This window comes from Pagrus pagrus (assembly GCF_965226575.1).
Source record: "Pagrus pagrus genome assembly, chromosome: 10".
Classification (NCBI taxonomy): domain Eukaryota; kingdom Metazoa; phylum Chordata; class Actinopteri; order Spariformes; family Sparidae; genus Pagrus; species Pagrus pagrus.
In genome coordinates this window covers 9,823,995-9,851,629 of record NC_140194.1, presented here as the reverse complement: position 1 = coordinate 9,851,629, position 27,635 = coordinate 9,823,995, and the positions used below count along the sequence as shown (strand labels likewise).

The following is a 27,635-nucleotide window of genomic DNA, read 5'->3' as shown; positions in this document are numbered from 1 at the left end:
AGAATTATATATAACATGATTAAATATATATACTTAGTGATCTTTTATTAATCTATAAATATGACGTGGTATATTATGTAATAAAACACTATAGCATATTAATACAATACAGTACATTGCAATATATCATATAGTATAAATATAATACAAAGTGAAATCAAGTAATTAATGTAACAATATATAGTATAGTTTATTAACATGTGATCTCTTCGAGTCCTGTTTGGATCATGTCCATATTCCATGAAAAATGTATTTATTGTATTTCAGATAATCATCTTTTGATCTGAAAAGTGCACCATGTGGTGTATCGCTTACTAGATTGTAAACAAACAAATGAACTCGTGTTTTTCTGGGGTTATGTTTGGATACATTCTAATAACTGGTGCTCCGATTTCTTCTATATTGTATCAGATTAATATGTCTGAATATGAGGGCATTTGCGAACATATGACAGCACTTTTGTAGTTCCTATCCTCTTGTCAGGTTCCTTTTTTTGATAAATACGAGATGTTGTCTTTGATGGCTGCTCAACAAAGAGAGAGCTGTCTTCAGCTGTAACCTTTCTGCACCAGAATCTGGAACATGACACATGTCAGGCTGTGATAAATGGTGCAGAGTCTCAGTAATTTCACCAGGAATGCCCTTGAGATGGCCAAAACCCCAATCGCAAATGCTATTGTTGAATTAAACCATAAAAAGAAATCCTTCCCCCTTGACATGATAGGAACAATGCTGAAAATGGAGAAATGTTTTTATTCTCTCCAGGATTTACCTGTAGTACTTTGGCTTATGAACAGCGGAGCATGCCTGCGTGCATGAAAGAGAGGACATAAGAAAGTGCATGACACTATATGTTTACTTAGATGTATGGCATTATTATGAAGGCTTTGCATGTTAAAACTAAAAAGAAAAAATAATTTACGATATTCTCAAATGAGATGTCACATCTAGAGAAGTATAATATCTCATATCAGCAGAGTTCTGTGTAGTAGCTACTAAGCTTTGACTGCTACAAAGTGCAAAATATGTCATACCAAAGACAGATTTCTCAAGTGGAAAATGAAGTTAATACTGTTAATATGAGTGTTGCCTATTGATTAATCTTCCTTTTGAGCATAAGCCATATACCGTTTCTTAACCCCTACCTGCTCGAATTCTACATAACATGAGGAGATTTGCCTTATGAATGAAAGTCAGAAGATTACCTGAATATCATCACAGTTACAAAGGTAGTTTGATTGGATACAATGGATTAGATTGGACACAATGGCAAACCTTTATTTGCTGATACTTTGTGTTCCAATTCACAAATTCTGGTCTACTTTCTTATTGCTCCTATGATTGATATGATATAACATGATTGACTGTGTATACAATGATCCCATAAATTACAAATCACAAAGCAAAGCACATCTCAGTCGAAGGATAGCAGGATGATCTGGGCCTGTTAATGTGTGCCAGTTGGCCAAATAGCCGTTTGACTTGTCGGCAGGCCTGAGACCAACTCGTTTAGTATGTTGAGAATTGTTATATTATAGTACAATGTCTCTGAAACAGTTTTGATTTCCAAAATGAGGTAATGAAATCACATTAGAAGTATTTTTCTCAACACATTTTACAGCGACCCATCCATGGCATATTTGGCTTACTGTCATGCCTCCTTGTTTTTAAATAAACATGAAATACCGTTTTCCTTTTTGTGATCACATTGACAAACCAGAGACGTTGCAGTTGCTGTTTAAATGCTCAGGAGTGTGATAGGAACTAAACTCACCACCAATAACTGCCACTATCATTGCACATTTCACTCACTTTACTATTATTTGACTGCACTGAAAATCAATGCCATTTTTTAGGGAACTCCATGTACTACAAATATAGCGCACTTAAAATACAGCAAGCCACATAATGTGGAGCAGAACTGTGCCTGTGTCTATCTGGGCTAATACATGCTCAATATTGAACAACCTTGCCTTTAAACAATGACAGGACACTATTGAGCATTAATAATGCAAGTTAGGAACAGGCTGTAATAAATAGTTTTTAGATCCAATTCCCCACGGAGGCTTATCTGTAACACTAACAAAGCAAAAAAAAAAAAAAAAGCAGACTTATTGTCACTGGTAATCTTGCTAAGGCTCACTGAGCATTCTTGCGTGTGGTGATTTGCCCAGCAATTAATCCAAAAACTGTGGCTAAACTACCCTCTGTGATATCCTTTCCATCCTATGACAAATAGAACAGTGGAATCTTAATTAGGAGGGAATGCGCCGCAGATGTATTAGAGTAGCGATGGGAAAACGGATGAGGCCATCACACCACACAGCAGGGAGCTGAGGAGTCTGGTCCCCCATAGCTGTGTCCTATCCATAATGCCACGAGTATGCCACATGCCTCTGCTGTCATCTGCACGGAGCCACCGGGGGCCCCCAGGGGCCAAGGAGGTCCTCGCTATCCAGCACTTGAGTTCTGGGCTCATTCACTCATTTAGAAAACCTTCAACATCCCAGTGACCCTAAAAATCTGCTGCTCATTAAATAATAAAGAGCAACCATCATTCAGTCCTTTTTTTTTTTTTTGTAAGACACAAAAGTTACAATTTTCTGGAAAAGCAAAAATTTTTACAGTAAAGTTAAACTGGATGTTCAAAGTAAATAGATGTGAACTGGACGTAATAAATCATGCAGCCGTATCTGCATAGCTTTGCCCTGTGCCTGTGGCCCTGGGACGGCTCCTTTTTTATTTATTTTTTAAGTTTCCATGTTGGTCATTGAGGTTCCCTTTTGAAAAATAGCCATAGTTTGACTATGTCTGTTCAGCTGGCTGCTTTCAATTTTATACCTGCAAAGTTTCAATCTCGGCCCTCCCTGCGTCCTTTAACATACGGTGCCCGCACCAGCACCCTCCCCCACCTTCTTCTCCTTTTTCCAGGATTACTGGTAGAGACTGCACTTGTGCTGTTATTTTCAACCTTGGTGGACAGGGGCTTCGGTATGTATTCTGGAAATACTTCAAAGAAAAGCAAAAAGGCAGCAATTTTCTGCTTGAATATCTCTCTGACTAAATCCATTGATCATCCTTGGGTTTCCTGAGAGAGAGGGAGTGAGATGGAGAGGCATGTTTTATTCTCTAATAACTCCTACCTTCACCCCTTCCTGCCTCTCTGTTGTTGTGTTGTTGTTGGTCGCACTTCTGCTCTATTCCTGGGAGAGCTGCTGAGATTGAAGTTATTTTATGCTTCGGCTCCCCGGGCCCCAATTTGAAAACTCTTGTGTGTCAGTTTTCACACACTCCTGTCATATGGCAGGGAGCACTGCAGAGTTTTGCCTTTTACTTTATTCTGTGAAGGCATCTTGTGGGGCATTCTGCGTTTAGTGACAAATAGGTCAAATAAAGATGACAAGTTTATTTGTGCTTTGAAAATTCATGAAACTTTTGCCAGTGCATTATTTGTATATGAGAGGTTCTGATTTCTTCTGATTAAAAGAAGTTATGATTAGGCTGGGTGGTTTTTATGTTTTCACACCTGTAGTGCACTGAATCCTGCTCCCGAACGGCCAACTCACAAAAAGTTTCGTAATAAGTAAAAAAATGTTGATACTTCAATGTTGAAATACAGGTAAAAATGATCAGGACTGCGGGCTGATTTTGGGTGAGATAAACAAGAGAGCGAGAAATACACAAATAGAAAATAAAATGATTCCGTTGTTGCAGTCTTGTAAGGTCAACTTCACCTGCATACTTTTATTAATCCTACTAGTCAGTGCAAAAATTTGGACATGTGGTTAGAGTTAAAGGTTTGTCGACGACAGGATTCTCTAAATGATCTCTGTAGAAAGTTGAATATTTTTTGACCCAGAATTTTTTCCAGTGATGTTTATTTTCTTTCTAACCACTAGCTCTAAGCCTGTTTGATTACAACTTTAGGTTTGATTTAATTTAGAGAAAACTGTAGGTAGTGGGTCATGTCCGCTAATAATCTTTACAGGTCTACACTGATGCAGGTTTTAGTTGGCCCTGTGCTGGACTCCTGGTCAGTGTGGGCTTTTTCCTTCATTTTCACTTCTCTTTTTCTTTTTTCTTTTTATTTATTTTACGTTATTTTTTCGGCCAAGGTGCCAGCGCAAATCTGCATATGACTACAGTCTTTACCGAGTCCCCCCTTAATTGTTTTTACCGCATCAAATTTGTTCAGCTACTCCTATTGCAGTGCCATGATGCTTTTCATCCAGAACAATTTATCTCTAAATTTACATTTATTGTGTAGCAAAACTATTTGTAGAAAGTCCTAATAATCTTCACTGTTAAAATGTTTGTAATTGTCTGTGAATGCAACTTTATTTAAGGGCTAGTAGACCTAAGTTGCCAGTTTATTTGGTTCACCTAGCTAAAGCTAATGCAGTCCAAGACAACATTTCTGCAATAATAGCTACATTCATGAAGTTAAGATCTGTAATTTTAAATAAGCACGAGCATGTCTGCGCCTGGACAGGTTTCATGCTTGTTCCTTCTGTATTTTGTCAGCAGTTTGTTCGTGTACATGTATTTTGTCTTGCCTGTAAGGTGTGTTGGTCAAGGTGGTGGGCGATGTCTAGGTCACAAGTGAGCTCTGTCCAATTTTCGGCATACTGGCGCAGGCACCTTTTAGACACCTCTCTTCACCTGCCAACATCCTCCATCTCTGGCAGACTCAATAAACCGCAGCTAATTGGAAGGTGATGACAGACAAGCCAGGCCCAATTTATTGCAGTTTGAAGACAACCCATTCACTTTCCCTCTGTGGCCCGGGCGAGTCCTAATGTTGGAGCAATGTTTTCACCGACCCCAAAGAATATACTTGGCGTCTGATGTCTCCACTGTGTGACGGACCACTGAAACAACCCATAAAGAAAATGAATGAACTGAATACCATGCATTCTTTAAAAAAAAAGTGTTGTTAGATTAGCCTCGCTGGTTACCTTGCCCTCTTCCAGCGGTATCAAAGGTATTCCCCTTGTTCAAGCAGGTTAATGTGAGTGTATCACAACAACACAATCCATCCCTTCCTCTCTGGGCTTTTATGGATGTTTTGTCGCGCTAAAATCAATTTTCTTTTTCGAGTTCCAATTTTTAGACACAGCATGTTAACATGAAATTGTGGAATATGTATATTAAAGCGTGAAGAGACCAATATCATTTATGCCACGGTATAAACTTTGTTTTCTGCTGCTTGATTGCTGAAGCCCAAGCCTTGACACTTGTGATGTACTCTGCCAAGAACATTAAGTATCCGAAAGTGATAAAGCTTCAATTTGCTAGACCATTAGACTAATTACTGCAATAATTAAGTAACTACTTGATTAGAACTAATGGGTACCTAATTATCCAGGAAGAAAGGATCAGGTGGTAATTAATAGAGTCAAGCTGATGTCTTCTGACTTACCAATGCCGATTACCAAACATACGGGACTGAAACCAGTGAGGACAAAAATGCAGGGAAAAAAAAAAAAATGCCATTTGGGTGTTTACCTAGCCCCCTGTAGCTAAGGCAAACAGTTTGTTAGCATCACATCACATGAGTGGCTTGTTAATGATTGCTAATGTAACTAGAGCATTCTGCATCAATACATTATACAGGATGATTAGCCTGCATCTAGAGGTTGATCTCAATAGTATTGATACTGATTACAGAGATAAGGAAGTATTATACTGTACTTGACATAAGTTATTTTTGATGGATTGGTGACATTTGTTTCCATTTCCACACAAGCTTTGATTTTTTTCTCTGTGTGTGTGTATGTGTGTGTGGATAAAGCTATGAGACTATACACAGGGAGCTGTTATTCCCACCAAGAAAATGAATGGTTTATACTTGATTTTAATCACATTTCACAATGAACGTCTCTCACAGACACAGAGAAAGATGAATAGAGATAAATCTAAAATTTATAGAATTCCACAATTTGCATAAAGTGTATTATCTAAACATATAAGTGTAAAGTAAGGGTGTTGAAAAGGTCATTAAAATTTAAGTATATTGAATACAGAATATGGACATTATCTATCAATCCATCAATCTGGTAGTTACTTAATGTATAATTGTTGTAAGACGGGCAGCAGTCAAGCCTAGTCTACATATAATATGCATGACTATGAATGGAAGTAAAAGTGAAGGCTGACACCTTTTGATGCATAGTTCTTTTTTATATTAATGTTTGAATAATATGTGCCTGGAGGGTGGGCTATAAATTAAAATGGAGAATTGAGGTATAAATTTTTATGAGTCGTCCTCATCTATTTCCATTATGTATTTAAAAATGAAAGAATCACTGTTATTTGGATTAAACAGACAATCCTACACTGCATCCCTTCAAGCAGACAGATTGAAGGTTGAAGGTGCATTCGGGAATCTTGAGTTTTCCTCAGACAGCTTCGCAGAAAATGCAGTTAATGAAAACTACAGTACACTACAAAATGTTTTTTTGTTTAGCTTAGCTGTTAGCTTAGCTCAGTTTTTTATTTAGAACTGGAAGGATTAGTTGATTAATCGTTAGATGATTGACAGAAGAATAATTGGCAAATATTTTGATCATTCCAGACACTTATCAATCAACATTTATGAAACAGTACCAAAGATTTCCATGTTTGGCACTTGGATAAACAATTGTGCTAATTCTTTTGATCTAAGTTGCAGCCCCACATTTACTGCGTATGGCATCAACCATTTGTTACTGTTCTACAAGCATTTTAATGTTATTATTTCTATGCAGGTTATGACATACAGTAGAGAAGCTCTGGCTTGGAGGCATCATTGTCTGTAGCCGATGTCCCACAACCTATTGAGGGAAATCCTTTTAAAAATGCTGTCATCACAGCAGTGGGAATTGCCCAGGGAGTGTGCGATTACAAATAGAAGGACAGTGAAGGAGAAGGTGTGGGGTCTCCAGTTGAAGGCTCCTGTGAGGATCCCGACATAGGTTTTTAACAAGATGAGCAGTGAAGCTAGACTTACTATACGTAAGCGCTCTCCCTCTACATATTCCTGTGAGAAGATTCCCTTTTTTTTTTTTTTTTTTTATCTCAAGGCAGGATAAAAATAACATACTTTGTGTGTGTTTCTGTCATAGTTTAGCTTTTGGAAGGCAGGGGCTCATACAACTGGAAACAGTGGTGTCAATTAATCAAGTGTTTATAGGCCGTGCTCTACAAGACATCAAAGTTTACTGCTCTCAGCAGAGATGGCTATTTGAAACATGGGCGGACTTGTATGTTGATTACTCTATTCAAGTATCTACCATGCTGAAACTTTATATTCTTTATTTACACTCTACAAATACCCAGCAAGTTGACAGAGAAGTGAGCTACATTGTCATTGAGTGTGTGAGATCTTATCATATCAGACTACTCCTAATAAAATAACACTTTATAACTCAGTCACTATCCAGTCCTCTCCCTGTGCTCTCACACCGCACTACATTGATATGCAGTCTAATCATCTGCTAGGAGCTGATGTGATGTAAATGAAAGTAATTAGGGAAATGTCAAACATAATTAATAAAACAGGTTTAAGTTCTGAAAACACTTGTCAGCGGAATGAATGAAGATTTCGCCTCTTGTCTCCCTGATGCTGCCCTCCCTTTTTTGCTGCTGTTCAATTAGGTCACAGATTGCTCCTAAGTTACCGCTCCCCTCTCACTTTCCCTTTTACCCTCTATCTCTTGTTCTCACAGCCTTTCCAATTCTATGCATGGAGACCTTTTGAGAAAGGAGGGGGAGCCTCCATCCTGTGGAAGGGAAATAAATTTGCCTGTCCATCCACCGCCTGGATGAAATTAATTGCAGACTCCTCATGCTGTCTGGGTACAACTGGGGCATTAACATAAGCAATTTGCGTCCAACTTCTTCTGCTGGCTGTTTAATAGAGCATCGGACCTGGCCGATAAGGCTTAAGGTCCCTGACGCATTAGCATTTTCATAATATCAAAATATTATAGCACCATGATTTGCTAAAGCCCATTCATTATTGATAAGAACAAAAGGTTTTATAAATTACAAAAGGGGAGCATGACCTATAATTACGGCAAGCAAATTAGGGTGTGCAGTAAAGTCAGTTACATTTTGAAGGAAAATAATGATGCTGGAGACCTTTCTCCTTCCCCCAGGATTGAAAAAATAATAGATTCCTTCACAGCCTCACATGGGGTTGAGGAGCATGCTCGCAGGTTCACGAGGGACAATGTCTTCACAAGAAAGAGAGCAAGTGTCCCTGGCCCATACACCATCGCTGCATACATAAAACGGGCCATTAGGTGAGTTAGTTTTAGTTAATGAACACACTGAAAGCAAGAGACATATTTATGCAAATAAACATACAATAGAAATCTCAATTCTACCGAACAGCACTGTTGAATAGAAAGGCTTATACAGCTCCCAAAAACAGTGCGGCAGATTTGCTTTTGCAGACCTGTTTAAATCTGGCAATTGTTGTGAGGAATACAATGATAAAACTTAGACTGTTAGCTGTGGTTGGAGACCTAATATTGGGGGTGAACTAGGATAATAGTTCAGGCCGGGAATCTAACGTTAATCCAAGCTAATCTCCATAGTCACTCTATCCACTTCACTCAAATATGTCATTTACCACAAAAAGCTACTAGAAACATTTGTAGAATTAGCGTGACGGAAAGCAACACTAATGACGGTGTACCAGGTAACATTTGTGGTGATTTACAACACATCCAAACACGCTTTATTGAGGGTTATGGCCCAAACACATTGTCTCAAAGCATGCTGGGAAACTCCAGCTGCCTTCCTCCAACGTGCTATGATATGATTTACTTTTAGTTTTTTTTAAAAAGGTGTCTTAAGTTGTAAGAGTTGGTGTGTTTGCCAATGCCTGTGATAAGTCAACCCAGTTCATTGAAATTAAGACAGAGGTGACATGGCACTGACCCTGGCTTAAAACTGTACAATAATAATGATAATAATTGATATTAATCATTTCTTAAAACACAAAAAATAACATTTGTGCTGAATTAAACTAAACAAAAAATGAACAAAGTAAGAGTTATTGCCCAGAAAGGTTGCTTGACTGTGTTAATTTGATTAAATGGTGCGGTCCCACTCACAGCTAATGGATGATATCAAGCACATGTGTGTACCCATAAAACACTAGCAGTACTGTATGCTGTATCACCAAAGCACCGTGGCGTCATTCTGTCACTATCCTATCTTTCCATTTGTGCCATATTTACAGGTGGCGAACCACAGATGCCACTTGAGGCTTCAGGGTAGATGAGATAATTGTGCAAGTACACTGGAGACATCCTCCATCATTATCCACTGTTTTTTACTGCAGTACGTTTGCCCCAGATGAACATGAAATTCCCCTTTATAATTCCCCATTATTTTGTTTTGAAACATAACACAATTCATCTGGTCTGTGCTGTTGGGTAAAGTCGCAAAGTTCAGTTTTAATAGTAAGGTGTTAGCGAAGTACTTGGACATACAGTAGTGTGTGTTGTGTATTTATTTACTTTTGACTGAGCGAGTCAAACTGTCTCCCCTTACTCCCAGCTATTTGTGCAAAGCCAGACTTAAACATGTTGAAAACCCTAACTTGACCTTTTCATGTCATTCTTAGTAAAACAGCAAATAAGTATATTTTCCTCTTATGTCTGAGTGTTCCCTTCATGTATTTATATTAACAAAATTGATTTCACATTTTAACTTGCTGCCTCATTATTGTGAAACAGGAGCTCATATCCTCTCTGTAATTCACGTTTGATAAGAAAACCAATAAGTTGTTGCCCCATGTAAACAGAGCCATCTGGAAAGGCTGTGAAACTTGACTTCAGCTTCAGTTTTTATTATCCTGTCGTGACTCTAGGGAAAGCACACAAACACTGTGTGTAATACCTACACAGAGTTCCTTTCTTAGTTTTAGATGGTTTTGTGTAAATACTGGCGGATTAGCCCGGCGCATCAGACTCATCAAGTGCTACACAGGTTATTGTTGGTTTCTGTCATATCTAATACCCAATTAAAAAGATGTCTTTGCAAAACAATTATATAAAATAATGACTTATTTACATTTTTAAGAGAGTATTTTGTCCTTCTCATGTGCTCCAAAAATACTTATTCAAAAGTTGTTTTGTAGTAATGCTGTCATGAAAGCAAGCCCAGAAAATGTAGACGGATCCACGTGAGCACCCGTAAGAGCTGCATACTGATGAAGAATGAGCACCTGTCTTCTCCTACCCACGTATAAAAAAAAATATAACTTTCACTTGCCATATTATTATTGAAATTACGGCTGGCTGTTTGAAGATGAATAATAAGAGCATTGATTACCGTAGCAGCCCACCCTGTCTGAATTAATTCTTTGGAAACACTATTGTAATTTAAGTTGATAGAAATCCTATTAGTTGACTTTGTTCTTTTAGTAATTGTGTTATCTTCTTATTCATTACCTTGTCTAATGTGTATGCAGACATAGCGGTGGAGAAACAAAAGCCCTTACTAAGGTTGGACGTGCACGATATGAAGTTTTTTTTAACTTTAGGCTTAATGTTTACCCTTTTGTGCAAATTGCCATGACAATAAATAAAACTATACTTTCACAAATCTGCAGATATCCCCTTGAATTCTATGATGTAGTAGTCTGCCACATTTATCTTTAGGTATCAGTGTGGATAAGTATTTAGTGTCGTTGCATAGTAATTTAACCAGTGGGAATTATCCGCTGTTATATCACTTATCCTTGTAAAGTGGACTCAAAGTTTGATTGCGTCCTATTGGTCCTGTCTAATCACTGCCACACTGTGTCCCAGAGTGCTCCAGGCTTCTTATCATTCATTAACCTCTAGCCGTGATGTCGCTCTGCCCTCTTCATTCAGTCATACAGCATTTGAAGTCATTGATATATTTTGCTGAAGAAACAATGACCATGTAGGTAGAATATATTTTGAATTCAGGGCTTCGTTAAAGGTGACTTAGTCTCCGCTCTCTCTCCTTGTTCCCCTCTCAATTTCTCTCCATCTAATCTCCCTCTGTCTATAACAATAAGAATTAATTAGCCTGCTTATTTTTCTCTGGTTGTAGAGAGGCTCCCCATCTGGATGGAAGACAGTCCTCTGTGTGCCTGATTAATGGCGTGGAGAGACAGTTGCCAGTTCTGAAGCCTCGCTGTCTGGCCCAGGTCAGTACTTCCAGAAGGCAACCTAATGTTAGTCCAAGAGAAGAAAAAAAAAGCCTCAGAGATTATTGTGCTCTTTTATAATGAGCAGGACCTACCTAGGTTTTAGTTCTGACAATAAAAAGTTACCTATACAAAGTCATTAATGGACAAAGGGATTTGAAAGCCTTAAAAAGGATATCGTATACATCCATTACTTCATTTTAAAATAATGAAAATAAAACAAAAAATCATAACTATGCAGTTTATACACAACTGCTCAGCTGCCCTGAAGATCTATCACTGTTGTTCAGGCTGTTGGATGGCATCACATACTGCAACTCTCAAACAATGCTTCTCACCATGGTTATCACAGTTTATTTACTTCATGTCATAAATGATTAGGGGTCTTCTCGCCTTTATGTATCTTTGAATATTTTTTACATAAATAGGAATCATGCCTTCAGCCATTTAAAAACCTCATTAAAAATGAAAAACAACAACAAACAAAGCAGGAAAAAACATTCCACCCACTCTGTAATAACAAGGCAACAATTTGGAGGACTAGTCCAATCAACGTAATATGATTTTGCAAATATGTACTTCAGTATGCTGTGAAGCACTGCTTTTGATTTTCACCAGCTAGTCGCCTGGACCAGAGAGAGGAAGGGCAAAGCATCTTTCTTGCCACTAGAGCTTTGACTCATTTGTCACTAACATGTCAAAGAGAAGGTGACATTTACAGCCTGGTGAAGTGCGGGCCTCACCGCCCATCAGGCACCCCTGAAGTAATAAATGTTTACCTTTAAGAAAGAGGTCTATGGGTTCAGGTTTTCTCTTTAGAAGTGAGAAGGTTCCTTTACACACTGGGTTCTTATTTTCTCCACCTTTCACTTAATTTGTCAAATAGACAAATGGCAGTATTTCCACTACTGTTATTATTTGAAATTTACACTGAGCTGAAAAATATTAGTTAAATGTTGTAATGTCTATTCACATTAGCTGCTTTAGACATGTTTAGAATTGCAATTTGCCACAATTCTATTCAGTTGGACATTGCAATAAAATACTAATTAAATATACTTAAGTGGTATTATATTTGCCTGAATGTGATGAAGTCCATTATTGACCAGTTATGACATGTTAAAAATATTGTAGAAGAGACATAGATGAGTTACAAGAGGCTAATGTAGATATCAGTATCCAACTTGTTTACCATATTTCACCTATTACACAAAACAAAAATGGCAAAGGTTTTGAGGTAAGGCACATGTATTGCAAACTAACAGCAAGTGATAGTCGAATCAAATACAAATACCTAAATAATAATACATTATTTACATTGTTTGAGTGTTGCATAATGGTAAGTCCTTACCCATGTCAGCCAAACCAGTAAAACAGCCAAAACACTACACTATGTACAGTACAACAGTCTCACCTGAGGATCATAACTGTACTCATAACTGATGGTCTTGTAAATTGATGAACAGCAAGTGCACCAAACATTAATTAAGGATAAAACTACTGGCCTTGAGTATTGTTCCTAATGGAGCAGACTATAAAGTTGTAAGAAGGTAATCTCTGCAGACACTTTGAATATTTATTTTTCAGCGTGTTGCCAGTATGTTATCCTTTCTGTGATAATTACTCTTGTAAGAGCTCTCAGCTGTGTAGACATTGTTCAAGGATCTTAATGGAATCCTGATAAATCGAGTATGTGAAGGGGATAACAGGTAGACTGTGTCTACATTGACCTACACTGATAAAATGTGGACTTATCTTGAATGTTTGTATCCCCAGCTGTCTGTGTACAGACAATAGCACCCCGGCTAATACAACTCTGGCTTGAACAGCCCATGAATTGAGCTCGTACTAAATCAATGGAAAGCTGCAAAAATGTGAAAGCGAGATGAAGAGAAAACCAATGTCTGGGCCTTCAGGGCCAAGATTCGCAACATCACACCAGACTCTTATCTGTGGACGCGTCTTTCCCCTGAGAGGATTCTACACTCCAGCAAACAGCGGGATTCAAAGGTATATCAGGTGCATGACCTTAGGGTTAGTGAAATCTACAGCCAAGCAGTATTAGCTGAAAAAAGTCGGACACAGAGCTAGACACCATGTGGCCAGCATACAATTATATACACGCACGCACACACCCAACTTACTGTTCTTTCTGTTACGCGCTCAGTGATACAGTACTACAGTACACGGTATATACTGTCATACATTCAATTCAGATTTGTCCTTTCCTCGATGGATAGATAGATAGATAGATAGATAGATAGATAGATGGGTACATAGATTTACAATGGAAAATGAACTATGCACACAAGTGTTACGAACTAGAAAAAGTTTTGCTACCTTCTAGCTACTTCTTGCCTGGGATGAGCTAAGTTTAAGTTAAATTTGATTTAATACTGATTGACTTTGCATTATGCCAAGGCATAGTGCATAATGTGCTGTATCTTTGAAAAAAAAGATCCATTATCATTCAATTTTCCCCTCATTAACCTTTGGTTCATTGCTTAATGTGTCACAGGCCAAAGGCCATTGTAATCTCTCTCAATGGACACGCTGTTCTTGATCAATATGCTTCTTGCTCAGCAACTCACATTGTTTTATTTTCCTGCTTGTGTTCCAGAGTAAGGTGTGAAAGGATCATTCCAGGTCTCAAAGGAGAGGCTTCTTTCAATATCCTCAAAGTAGCGGATCCCACCCACTCAATTGTTCTCTACATAATCATATAAAAAGATTCAGGAAGAGTTGTTTTTTATTGTTGTTGTGTTTTTCCTTTGCTGAACAATGCCCTTCCGCCACAGGGTCCCATAACAGCCTACCAGTCTGTGTTCAGCGCACCTCCACCCGTCATCCCACCCTTGCTATCTCGTTTTCCTCATCTGGCCCAGGCCCACTTCCACATCTACATCCCATTGTCTGAGCGAAGGCAGCACGCGCAGGGCTGGGGCCAGTCCAAACATACTCATCTCTTTCTCTGGAAGACTGCCAGTATTCTTTGAAAAATGTAAACTTTGTTACTTTCCAAATCCATTAAACAGTTGTGTTTTAGTAGTGGAACAAAGATGAAAGTCTCTTTGCCAGTAAAAAAAAGGGTGTATGTATTTACTCAGATGACTTATACTGTGTGTACGTGTCATGTTGTATGTGGGGATTCCTGCATGCACGTGTGTTGGAGAAACCAAATCCCAATCCATCATGCATTCCCCAAGGTGGGCCAGCCAGTGTGTGTGTTTGTCACTGTCCCCTGTCAGGAAAGAGGGTTGGAGCGTGTTCTCCGGACGAACCCCCTTTGGCTGAGGAAGTGCTCCTCTATATTGGCCTCTTTGTGGCTCGCTAATCGAGCTTTCCTGTCAGCAGGCTGCACGGTCCCAGTGCAGGGTGCACTACGTGATACAGACCCACTCCGGTGCTCCAAGGGAAGTTCTGGGATCAGCAGATAACAGCACAGCTCCCTCATCTAACACGCAGAATAGTGTTGCCTCTCTCTGTCCCTCTGCCCATGCATGAATAAGGAAAACACCGATTTTAACCGTTAAAAAAATTCCATTATTCAAAGCTCCTGACTGCCAAATGGTCTCCTTTGGAAAACCCCATAATTTCCTTTAAACCTTTAAAGTGCGTGTATAACAATACTATTTCCCAAAATGTGGATAATTACATATAATTGAACATTTATTTTTACAAAGCTGAATACAGCTTAAAGAGAAAATACTATCATAACATGTACATTGCTCTACCTTTTGCATTGCACTGTCTGCTCTGGGTTGCCAGTTTTGTGATTAAAACAGACTTTTATCCCTCCCACCTGAATTCTGTACTCCACAGTGGGCCATCATGCAAACTGTAGCCCTCTTTTCAAATGTAAGCAGGTTTTTAGTGCTATCTGAGAAGAGTGGTCACAAAGGACCCATGTCCTGGTATTCAAAACCAATTATAAAATAATAATCTGTAGATGTCACTTCTATTTAACATTTCCGGTTATTCGAGCAGTCACTGACATGTCGGGGATTTTTCAAGGACACTGTAGGATGTTGCTCATTGGCGACATCACAGAATTTCAGATTTTCTCACATGTTCTCAGCCGGTTACCTTACCTTAGACGGTGTATTATTGTTCACCTGTTCCCCGGTTTAGGTCAGCTAAGACAACTGATGTAACTGTTGCAATATTTTTCCTCCTGAAAGATTGCAACAATCATTACATTTCAAGACTAACCCTAACCCTAACCCATCTGAATTAGAATTGTTGCACTGGATAGACAAAGTCAATGAAGGAACACTCCAATGCTGAGAATTATATCTGCGAGCTACACGTACAATTTAATCTTAATTGGTTGTCTATACTCAATTTCAGCTCTTCCAATGCCTTCTTTGTTGTGAATAATTACAGTTTGACAGATGTTTGGTCTGAGGGTACTAAGTAAACCATAAAATCAAGTTCTTAGTTCCTGTTAGCAAGTTTTGTTTCTTCTATTACTTACCACCAACAGCCTTGTCAAAGTCCAAGTTAATTTTAAAGTTGAAAGTTAAAGATCTACACTCTCATATTCACCTACCTCTTTTAAAGAGTTATAGCTGAAAAGGCCAGACGTTGTAACGATATCTATTAAACGGTTATCAAGTTACTTCACGCAGATTTGTAGTCACCTTATAATACAAAGGCCCAATAATATCACATCTAAACCCAGGGTCAGCTGATGCATGTCAATCCAAGTTTACATAGACACGCCAATATTGCACCTGCAAGATGTAAAGGCCAATGATTACAATTGTTTTATATTCGCTGCTGGGCAGCATATATCTCCAAAGTATGAGATGCGGAGTCCAATATTTGAAAAACAGGAATATCAAATGCGGATCTGAAGCTGGTGAAGTATTATGACTTTTACTGGTGACATTTTCCAGCGGCATATGGCAGCAAGCTCATGGGAGAGCACAGCTTTTTGATGAATACTTTGAGTCTGTGGGACCAAAGGACAGTGCCTGGCATATGTTGCCTTCTGTCTTTGCCTTGTGAAATGATAATGTGGCCTCGCTTGAAAAAAAAAAAAGATTCTGAAGCGACTGAGCTGCCATTTTTAGCAACAAGAAATATCATAGGACAAACACGGAGGAACTGGCTACGTGTGTGTATATGAAGATGTATGTTTGTATTTTTACATGAGTTGCCGATGTCCAATTCACTGTGTTCTCGCCTTTCATAATTGTTGTGTGAGAGTTGAGTTGATTTATTTAACTTAAATTAGGATGCTCATATTTTTTACAAGGCTACAATATTTGTGTTTAATGTAAATTTCAGCACGGTGGCTGACCAACAAAATATGTAACATTAAGTATATACTAGGATTTGATTTAGGTTAGACATGCTTCAGTTTAGTTATGTGTAACTTGTGCATTTATCACTTATGTATTGCAAACAGTCTCCTATTTACACATCTAGCAGACATGGCACAACATTAACATTAATTTGGAGTTTGGTTTCTGTCCACCTGATGAATATAAGTCTAACAGTCTCCACCAACTCCCAAGGTATTATGCAGGTAGCATCCAGTGGGTTTTGTCAAAAAAGTTAAAAGGTGTAAAACCAAAACAATATGCTGAACGATGTTGTTCAGCTACGTTCAACGTTGTTATCAGGTTACGCAAAGACACAGATAGATATCCTAACCTCACTTATATCCTTGTGTATGTGCTTGAAAATAATGTATTGCGTTTATATTGTTTTAATTGTTATTATAATGTATAATGAGCTTGGTCAGAAGCTGTGTGGCGGCACCAAACTATGGTTCATCTTGAAGCCTGCAATCCTCCTTATCACTGTAATATGCATCTCTTTGGCCATCTAGATTCTCCTAACTTCTGTGTGAAAATATACAGTTGAATAGACAGTAGAGAAAATCAATGTATCACATTTCAGCAGGGCTAAAAGCTCTGCTAAGTTTGTGTAAGAATACACACATACACACATTTGCATTCTGCATTTTCCATAAACAAAATCAAATTGAAACGGGTAAAGCCAGAAATTAATTATCCATCTAAAGCAAATGTACTGGAAAATATAATTTATGGAACAATTATGAAAATGGTGCGCTTAAGTGAAAACCCCACAATAATTTAATTAATATTTCATTGGATTACTCTTTTAATTCCTAGCCATGGTGAGTGTGATGGAATGTACGAGGCTGTTGAGTGGAGTGGTGTTTTAGGTTTTAGGTAGAACACACACTCGCGCGCGCACACACATTCACACATGCACACACACAGACACACAAAAAGCTTGTGCTGCTTTCAATGAGATTGGAGTTTTAAAAGGTTGCTGTTATGAAACCAAATCTGAACCAAAGGGTAAATGTTCTGCAGGTGATTAAAAACATTTACAAGATGAGACCTTGACTCTTGGTGCTGAGATACGTTATATGATAAAGCATATTATTATGTACTGGACGCTTTGCAGTAGAATGAACACATGTAGGTTTCAGTGCATGTCTGCCTTTTGAGTTTAAATATCTCTGTTTTAGCATACTGTGTGGGTGATTGCATGCAATTGTATCTACTCAAATGGTTCCTTTGCTGAATGTCTTTCCTCAACACAGGGCCTCTTTATGCCAAGGAAGGACTTGCCCTTCTTCCTGTCACCCGTCCACTGGGAACACTGCTCTCTGTGCAGTCTCATTGGCATGCTAAAGAGCCTTGATATTTTTGTCTTACATTTAAAGAGGGAATTACGCTGAGCTATTGAGGGCTTATGTCCAGGGCATTTTAACTTTTTTCATGGTTCTTGGAAGTCGTCCAAGTAGATTGAAAAGATGGGAAGGTTAGAGAATGGATAGAGAGGTTATTGACAGCGCTGAGGTTAGTACTTTGAGGGACAAGCGGAAACAATGTGCTGACTGTTAGCCAAGGACCAGCTCTGCTGTATTGCATAGCGACATGAGTGTCCTGAGTAGGCTTTTTTCAAATGTTTCTTTCCATCTCCCTAGAAAGCTGCTACAATGAAACCAAGTCTAAAGCAGCAATTTGTAAGTCAAGAGCCTGGCAAAATGGGCAGTGTGGAGGGAAAGGGAGTTGAAAGTGTATGGTGTGTAAAGTGAGAGCCTAGGGTCTGTATAGGGCAAGTGGAGCTCTGGTCAGCTTTGCATGCTGCTTAAGTGGCTTCCTGCAGCTTGCTGTAAGGACACCAGCAACACTGTATTCAAACCCTTTTTATGCATATTTACATCACTTACTGTTAATGTTGTTAGATACTACAAATTATGTCAGTGAGACGTCAGCCTCTTAGAATAACATTTGACATGTAATTGTGTTTGGACATACAAACAGATTACAAAAGAATTGTACAAAATGATTTTTTTAGTCACAGCTTAGTTGTTAGTGTTGATTTCTTTAGCTGGTTCACTGTATTTTGAGTATTTTCACACACTTGGAAATATGAGCATCAGTTCTCTTATAAAGAAAAATAGGATTTAGTGGAATACATAAGAAAATTAGATTTATTTAGATTTAGTCAAAGAGTAGTTTAGTACTTAGTACTCATGTGTCGAAACACCAGCGTGTTGATGGGCATCATGGCTGCTGTGATCCCTTCGCAAGGTGGTCTCTAGTGTTCAGTTTGTTTTCGACTGGTCAAGTGATGCTCGATCTGTCTGAATAAATCTCACACGTCATACAGTAGAAGACATTTAGCTGTCTGGAAAGCACAAACAGAATCAGATGCACAATGTGCAGAGAAAATATAAATGCACCTTTGGACCAAGCCATGTCCTCTGTGCGTCATGAATCACCCATCAGTCTATATTCTGCCTGGCTGACGGTATAGCCATAGCCTGATTAAAACTGTATTTTCTGCTGAAATTCTATGCTGTTGAGCTTGCCTAATTGGCAGATGGTGAACAGTGCTAAACATTGTCATCCTTGACACCAAAATTGCAGAGCTTGCTTGCCAATGACACACCCCTGCTGTGGCTCTCCACCAAATTCAGCACAGGACGAGTCACCAAAATGCCAAATGGGCGCGGGTGATGAATCCTCCTCTCTGCACCTCTGGAAAATGTCATTTCACCATTAAGATGCTCCAAAAATACACCCACAGTAAAACAAGTCTGAGCCCTTAGTCTGACAGTTTTACATTTAACAACAGTCCAACATATATCATAGTTTTTAGCCCTTGATATTTAATTGACGATGTGGCCACATTGTAAGATTTGGTAGACTTGAGAGGAATGTCTGTACGGCTAACTAGGGCTGCACAATTAATCAAAGCTGCCGTTTCTTCAATAAAGGTAAAACATGTGACCCAACAGCATTGTTATGAAGTACTGCAGTGCTGCTGAGATACCCTGACCTACACATTTTGTTCTCCAGATGTAAGAAAACATGTTTGTTTAGTACAGACCCGAACAAATTCGACATTGTGATTTTCATAGTGGAAATTACCATTTTTGCATCACAGCTTTCATGTTGACATGAAAAACTATCACAATATATGTCAACATAATCACAGTTTGATTTATTATTTTATTGTTTTACCATATATCAGTTTTACCTGAATTACATTTAAATTTGAAATATCTGTTTGTGTGTGTGTGTGTTCATCTTAGCAACCACCTTGTCAACTGAGTGTGATGCAGAATTCATGTAACACAAAAATATGCTGTAATAATGTTTCATAATTTGTTGAAGAATAGTAGTTGTTGTCAAATTATTATTAATCACAGACATCTTCTGGGCAAATGAGTAAGTAAGACAGAGGTCCTCTCAGCTTTCTGGTAGATTTACAGTGACATATTAACTGTGGCCTCCAAGGCAAGCATTCTCGATAGAGTCCCTGAAGTATCAAAACGATTATGAGAACCATGGGCTGCCACTGGAAACAAACTCACTGACACGCTGATAAAATCCCTGCCCCGTGTTTATATGCCATTTTGCAAAGAAATCAGAAAAGGTAATCATGTATGGAAGCCGAGGTTAAGAAGCAATGTAACAGTCTATTAAGTTTAATATAGATATGTAGAATAAGCATATGCAGGGAGACATTAGCATAAATCTTGGTTACACACGAATGGTGCAGTGCACTCTATTCTCTCCCTGCAGTCGGGTCTAATGACAAATACTGTGAATGAGCCATGCCAGCCCGCCGACTGCTCACTTGAGCTCTCAATTAGCCCCCTTACCAGTAAGTCTCTAGTCCATTCAGAGCTCTAGTATTATTCAGATTTCCCAAAATGAAATGTAACAAAAACATTACCATTATTTAATATGTACTGTACCTCTCCATAGTATGGGTCATATTTAGTCATAGTCAAAACTAAAGAGTTTCCTTTGCCAACTAAAGAACACCTCTAAACATGAAGAGATTTTGGTTCCAGCCCAGAACTTTTCATGACTGGCTATTTACATATTAAGCTGTTGGCTAAAGATGTTATTCAGAGTGACTAATGGTGACTCATCATGAACAAGCTCAGTAGGTTGCTGAAGGATGCTTCAGTGGCACACGTAACTCCTCTCTCTAACTACCACAAGCATGTAAAAAAATACAAAAGAATGGCAATGTGTTAATTGTCGTGAACTTTAAACTGAATGGTTGTAGCAAGTCCAAAAAAAAAAATCACTTTTTTGACTTTATTTATGGGCTTTTTTGTCTGGGATGCAGTCCAGTTATTGGTCTATGCAAATCAAAGTGTTTTTTGTTAAAGCAGCTAGAAGGAAATTATTTTTGTGTTGATTCTGGCACCTCCTGTGGACAAATGTGGCATTAGCACCACCGCCCTCTGTGATTAAAATCTTGATCTGGCTATCGAATGCATTTGATTTGAAAGTGAGTGAATGAAAGATGGGTAATTTGGATGATAAATAGATTCATGGATGAGGATACTGTACACATATGGCCTCTAAAGACCTTTATGATGCCTCTGCATTGGTTGCGTGGTACACTGTTTTAAAAGTTTCTATCCATTTTACTTTGGGATGAAAGGTAACTGAGTTTTTGGCTACTAGTGGCGCCATAATGTTTTGATTATCGCATCTTTGGTAATTTCTGTGCTTTACTAGAAAGTGCACAAGCATGTGGGAAACATGATACACATTCCCACGGACTGCAGAGGGCAGTCATGCCAATGTGCAAGCTGCACTACGCCTCTTGGCTTCAAACTGTTTCACTGATCAACAGTTGTCGGCTGTACGGAGACAAGGAGCAAAGCAGCTAACTGATTAAAGCATGGATGTAAACATTGCAGGATCTGAAATATTGAAAGAAAAAATGGCCTTGCTAATGTTTTTGTAAAGGAAACACATTTAACATGTTTGTTTGGCCTCAAGGATACACTCAATGCTTTTGGTGTGAATGATTGTCATCTTGGGCTACTCTGCCAAATAACATGGCTATGTCCTTGTAGAAGAGAAGAAACTGCTTCCTTGAATCACTCATCATCTTTTTTGAGTGTCGACACTGACAATTGACAGCAAACTGCAATAAACATTTTTATAAAAGCGATATATCACATGACAGAAAACCCACACTCAATTGAGTTGGTGCTCAGTGTTGCGCCTTCAGGGGCTAATTGGATTGGTGTTTAGCAAGACCTGCAGATGAGGCAAAGATTACCTTCATGCATAAAATTGTCTTTGTTTTTCTCCATTGTCTTGTCGCTCCCTTTTCCTCCTTGGTTGCTTTTCCCACTGCCTCCCCCATCTGCACAGGCCATCGAAGGAGTCATGTAAGCATACCTTTGTCCCTGCATGGGAGGAAGAAGAAATGATCTGGTATTAAATTTCAATAACACGTTTTCCCAGGTCCTCCAGAGTACAAGCAATCAAGGGTTAAATTGGATCTGTAACGTATGCTCTGTGACCCACAAATCGCTTACCCATCAAACAGACTCATTACGAGCCGGCAAGCAGATGAGTGTTTGTGAGCCTTGCCTCTGAGCGGTGGGGATTGTGTGTATTACCGCTAACACGGCTGAGGTATTTAAATTTTGATTTTTTCGTAATGGGTTTTGACATGTTTCATTTCCTCTGGGGGAAGCGCTCGAGACCTCCGAAAGTAAATGTTGCTAAAAAGTCATCAAGGCAGAATATTAAAATGCCATCAAATAAGAATTTCACTAATGCGATGGGGCTTGGGCTTCAGGTACGCAGGGCTGGGGTCAGAAGGGCTTGGTTCTGGGAGAAACACTATTTGTTCCCCTTGGCTGCCTTCTTTCCCTCTTAAATAAATTATTAAACTACTTCAACCCCCTCCTCCTCCTCCGCCTCCTCCTCCTCCTTCTTCTCTGCCCGTCCACCTCGGGTGCCTCTCACAGCTTAGCCCTTGCTTTTGAAATGAAAGGCCAGTAAGAGGAGGAACTGGTAGAGCACTAAAATAGCACACCTTTGGCTGAAATGAGATTAGCCGAATATATCTACATTTACAAGGCTCAACGTTAGAAAGCTGTCTTCCTAGACATTTTTTGCTTGTAATAGTGCCATGCCTTTTAAAATGGTGATAACTCAGGTTGATAGTATTCACTTAAAAGTCATTGTACATTTTGTAGATCTGAAAATGGAGATCGATGGACATAGGTTTCCATACTGCAAGCTATTTGTTTTGACTTTTACCGCTAAGGTGTAAACCGTTGCATTGCTGGTAGTTTTTGTATTCCATGGGTACCCCTTTTGAGGCCATTACCAAGCTGACAACCCACCAGCTGTCACTAATTGCCCACTAATGGGGTTTGGTGGTCTGATGGTTTGTCTGTGAGGGGCGTTCCAATTCTGCACTGGAGGTCCTTCTGGCTTGCCAAATCAAAGGGGACACATTTAAAAAAGCATGTCATGTTATTCTGTTATATTACCTCTAACTGCACCTCTACAATAACATCTAATTTACAGGGCAATATATTTGGAGACAAAGATTTCTTGCGCGTGTGATTAATCACAGATAATTTAATATTCACCTGACATTACCTTGTATTGTTTTAAAAAAATGGCAGAGATTGCTTTGTTGGTGGCAACAGCCATTAACATGCATGATATTTTCTATTCCTTGTCATTGAAATCTTTGCAGGAGACAAGAGGGGCTCGTGTCTGCCCTCTGCGTCAGCCAGCCCGCTAATAGATGTGAGAAGGTCATCTGGCATTAGTGGCAGAAGTACGTTAGCATTTGTGCTGAGCGTCTCTTGCCAGACTGTGTGCATGTTTGAAGGCGCTTGGACAAGCAGGCCCTTTCATGGTGATGAATGGCTTTTTTCAAGCGTTCTGCTCCCTAGTTATGAGAAGGGTGACCTGGTCATTGGACGACTTTATGAAGCTATAAAAAATGTATGTCAGTCTGCAGTCTCTAATGCCATCCCTAAACGGGGGAAGGGGGGCAGGGGTAGCTGGAATGGTAAAAAGGCCATTTACCGTCACTCTAAATAGCTCTCTGACTGCCCTTCTCCACTTATCTGACAATGTCCTTGTCGTCAAGACAATTTTTTATTCTCTTTTTTATTTTTCCCCTTTGAATCAAGGGTAGACAAGCCAGTATTTCCACCCAGTATTTTACAGTTCACTACAGTCTACTAACCTGCAGTTACTGTTGATGTCATGTGTTGCTCAAAACACAAGATCAGTGCTTGTGCAGTACTTGTACATGAAACAGTGTGCCATAACAATACTGTGTACTACTGCATAGACTAGTGCACTGATCAGGGCTGAACATGATCAAGGATCCATGATTTTCTCCTCATCCACATGTGACATGGCTGGATGCCATTAATCACAAATGTCGCCTTTTTAATAAATATGCAAATTTATATTAGCCAAATGGTGTTACAGCTTTTGTGTCATTAATAAATAATGAGCTTCTTTGTTGGATATCTGAGGTATTTAGATACAAACTGCTCATACTAAAAAACAATGATGCACCGCAAACGTGTCTGACTCAGTTTTATTGTGATATTATTCGTTATAGGGCTATGCTGTATACATGCAAGGGCATCTGAAGTCATAGCGACATCATGACCAAATCATAATGACCAAAATCATGATCTATTTTTGGCCATGTAGTTAGTCTTAATCAAGCATTAAGTCTAAAGTAAACAGATAAGTCACCATGTTAAAGGTGAAGAGAAAGAGAGAGTATGACACCAGGTAATAGAATTTTAAATACTATCTGCCATGTTTTATGTTGGAAGAGCTTGGTACTGGATGACCATGAAATACACTTCAGCGTACAGCATATATTTTCTATAGGATACATCCTGAAATAATAAAATAGTTATTTTTCCTCAGACAATATTCATAGTTCTTGAGATAACCAAAGGACCCCCATATGCTAGCTTCTATTGGATATTTTTGTCAAGCACTAAAAACTGTATAGAAGTCTAAGAGCACACTAACACAATGGTGGTAGAAAGAACAAGGACTAAACTGTAACATCCTCATCCAACATGTTTTTAACTAGGTTTCTAGTTATCAAGCATAGACTGGTGGCCACATAAAAGGGAGATCATATCCAAAGAAATGGTGCCAGAAAGATGTGAACACTGGTGAGGTGATTAAAAGTATGATTAAAAATGCTCCCACTTTCTTTCTTGTGCAGCACAACACTGCCTTTGACATGTTATCACAGTTAACCTTGCCAACATTTTCAGAGCTAAACTACTTTCAAAAAGTATTATTAGCGTGTACGCTGTAAAAAAGTCTGGTGATGGCCTGTTAACACCTGGCAAAAGCAATAGAAGTAGGATGTGTTTACGTGGGTTTTATATAAACAAATATATAAATTATATAAACAAAACCTAATGGCATATATGTAATAATTACATAATATCAAAATGCTTGTAAACAATGGAAAGCAAATGAAAAGCAGATGAAACCATAAATAAGCAGTGCGCTACTGTGGTGCGGGGAATATAAATCTTTTGCAAGAAATTGGATGTAGGTTCTCAGCCTTTTGGATTTGATGTAAGGAAATTCCCCGATGAGAGTAATTTGGATACCTTACACCTTACACCATTTGTTGACAGTTTGAATAAGCATTGTTTCTTGTGCCACTCATAGGTCTCATACAAATTGCAAGCTAGCAACTTCTTCAATATAATTAAATGTGGCAATGTAAACATTAGTAAAAGTGGTATTGGTGCACTTGCCTGACATTAACTAAAAAATATTTTTTGACAATTTACTCATACATAAAAAAGTGTTTCATAGAATGGGACCTGTTGAAGTGTTAAGATTTTTAAGAGGGGGGGCCTCTGGTATCTAATGGATAGCAGAATTCCCAGGAAGATTAGAAATAAAGGAATTTTTCCATTATCAGAGCAGAGAGGCAAAAGTGAGATGTGGGGGGCTGAACTGCCTGACTCTGTCTCTTGGTGAGCAATCAATCATGGGCCTCTCTGCAGTCTCTTTGATCTGAAAACAGCTGTAATCTGTGGTCATTGTTGCTAGAGTAGATTGTTTGCCAAACTATTACCATAACTGTCAGCCCAAATCAGAGAAATAATCTCATGGCCCTGGACAGATGCGGTTCCTCTGCATTATTGATATGGTCATCTGAGAGAGAGGGGGAATTATAAAACATAGTTCTATTTACAAAGGGAGATTGGCTTGGTCCTTGAGAGTGAGTGAGTGGGACAGGCACCTCTAGAAAGTGAGATATAGCCAAGTTCAGGAGGAAAAAAAAACAAATTTCCTGGCTGTTTTCGGGTCAACTCACCCCTGGGGTCTACTTCCTCTCCGAAAATGAGTCACCAGAATACACAATGGACTGATTTCTGAGAAGTGCCTCCACATACACCTGTGTAAGGACATTATAATATGTATATGTTTAACTTTTCTTTTTTTTTTATATTGGTGCATGACCCTTGGGACAAGGCAAGACATGTATTTACTCAAATATTCATAGTTTACCATAAATGTTTACCTACATTTGGCTTCTGTTTGCAGCCATTTTTTTTTCTTTGTAAATGAAATTCAGGAGTGTGACAAAGGGGAAAAAACAGCCTTTAGCGCAACATTGAATGTTTCCATTAGAGCCCATGGTTGTGCCTTGTGGAAAGGTTGTGAACCTGAGCAACCAATGCATGTTTATTTAGCAGCCCTGCCAACCCTGTGAGACTGGCTAAGTTTCAGTCAGTTAGTGTGGCCAATGAAAAAATCCCACATCTTGAAATTACAATGCCTTAACAGCGTAAGTAGAAGGACGTGTGAGGTTGTTGGTGTCAGCAGTCAGAGTAACATGCCCTAAGGTGGGCTGGCATCTAATACAGGCAGGAAGAAAGAAAAAATAATTTACTTTGTGTGTCTATATGTATATATATATATACATACAGTAGCTTTGATATTTTAAACATCTTTTTACAGGCCTTGAACACTTAATTTGTCTTCTTAATGAGTTTCATTTGTCTAAAAAATCAACATAAAAAAAAAAAACGCAGGAAGAACAGAACAAACAAAGTAAGATTTAACAAGAGTATGCTTAAGCTGACTTTGGTGGTATCAGGACTTTTCCTACTGATGCCCAAATTACAAAATCATCAGCACACTATTTGCCAGACTTTCCTTTGTGGAAACATGTGGCCCTAGTTGGCAAAGGGCAACATTTGGCAGGATCCTGAGAAACCGATTACAAGTACTGGCATATGGAAGAACAAATAGTTCCTCATTCAGTGCATCAGGTCTGTGCCATCTTCATGGACTAAAAAAGAGACATGATTGATGCCTAGAAGTGCTCACTGGGCTGTGGCCAGCTACTGCTGATGTGCAGCACAAGAGTACTACATGACCCGTCTGTCTGCAGTGAACGTCGTTTTATGTAAATCAAGATTAGTTTACATTCACTTTCCTCTTGAGTGTTCATGTAAAGCTCATATCCACATTCAAGATTGTTTGCCTTTTTAACTGAGAGTTATATATTACACTAGTGCATCTATATAGCCTGTTTCCATGATACTTACTTCCATGATGTTACTTTAATTTTTACAGAATTACCCAAATTTCAAATCATTTTACAATAACTTTGTACAGGTCAACTACTTAAATAACTAGTTGTCAATGTGGTTAGTGGCTGTTGCTTGAATAATAATACTTTATCCACAATCACCAGGTTTCCATAACAGTCCTATATAACTGAAACCAGCATCATCGTGGGAGCCTCAGTGTTTTAGTTTGTGATCCTTTAATTAACTCTCATAAGATACTATTGATTCTTATACATAATGTTGATACTAACTCATCACTTCCTGTTTGTGTTTCACAAGAAACACATTTTATCATGATGGCTGTGATGAGCCTTTTTTCTTGTGAAAAACCATGCACTCCAATAAGCATTTCAGCTTTGGTTTTTGTGCAAAAAGATGAAGGTCATATACAAATGAAGCGTAAGAGACACAAGTAAGACGCTTTTCATAGTTTTGGCAATCTTCAGACATCTAATGTAATGGATATTAGCAACTCTTTTTTTATTAGAGAGGCAGAAGTACTCCAATTAGGTCATG

General features: G+C 38.7%; 1 protein-coding gene across 3 annotated transcripts in view; it reads left to right on the top strand.

Annotated features, from left to right (window-relative positions):
• The window catches only part of LOC311264384 (uncharacterized protein), a 140,608-nt gene that overhangs the window by 42,433 nt on the left and 70,540 nt on the right, over positions 1 to 27,635 (top strand). The window contains exons 4-7 of one of the 3 annotated variants that reach the window (XR_014623460.1): positions 11,083 to 11,179; positions 12,956 to 13,198; positions 13,800 to 13,860; positions 13,978 to 14,224. Coding sequence is in view for 1 of the 3 variants with exons in the window: in XM_084365217.1 (XP_084221343.1) it covers positions 13,065 to 13,189; positions 13,800 to 13,860; positions 13,978 to 14,175 (384 nt within the window). In the remaining 2 variants the exon portion in view is untranslated. Of the gene's footprint in view, positions 1 to 11,082; positions 11,180 to 12,955; positions 13,199 to 13,799; positions 13,861 to 13,977; positions 14,225 to 27,635 lie in introns of those variants that run through there. The other 2 variants (XM_084365217.1, XR_014623459.1) reach the window with 2 other exon arrangements.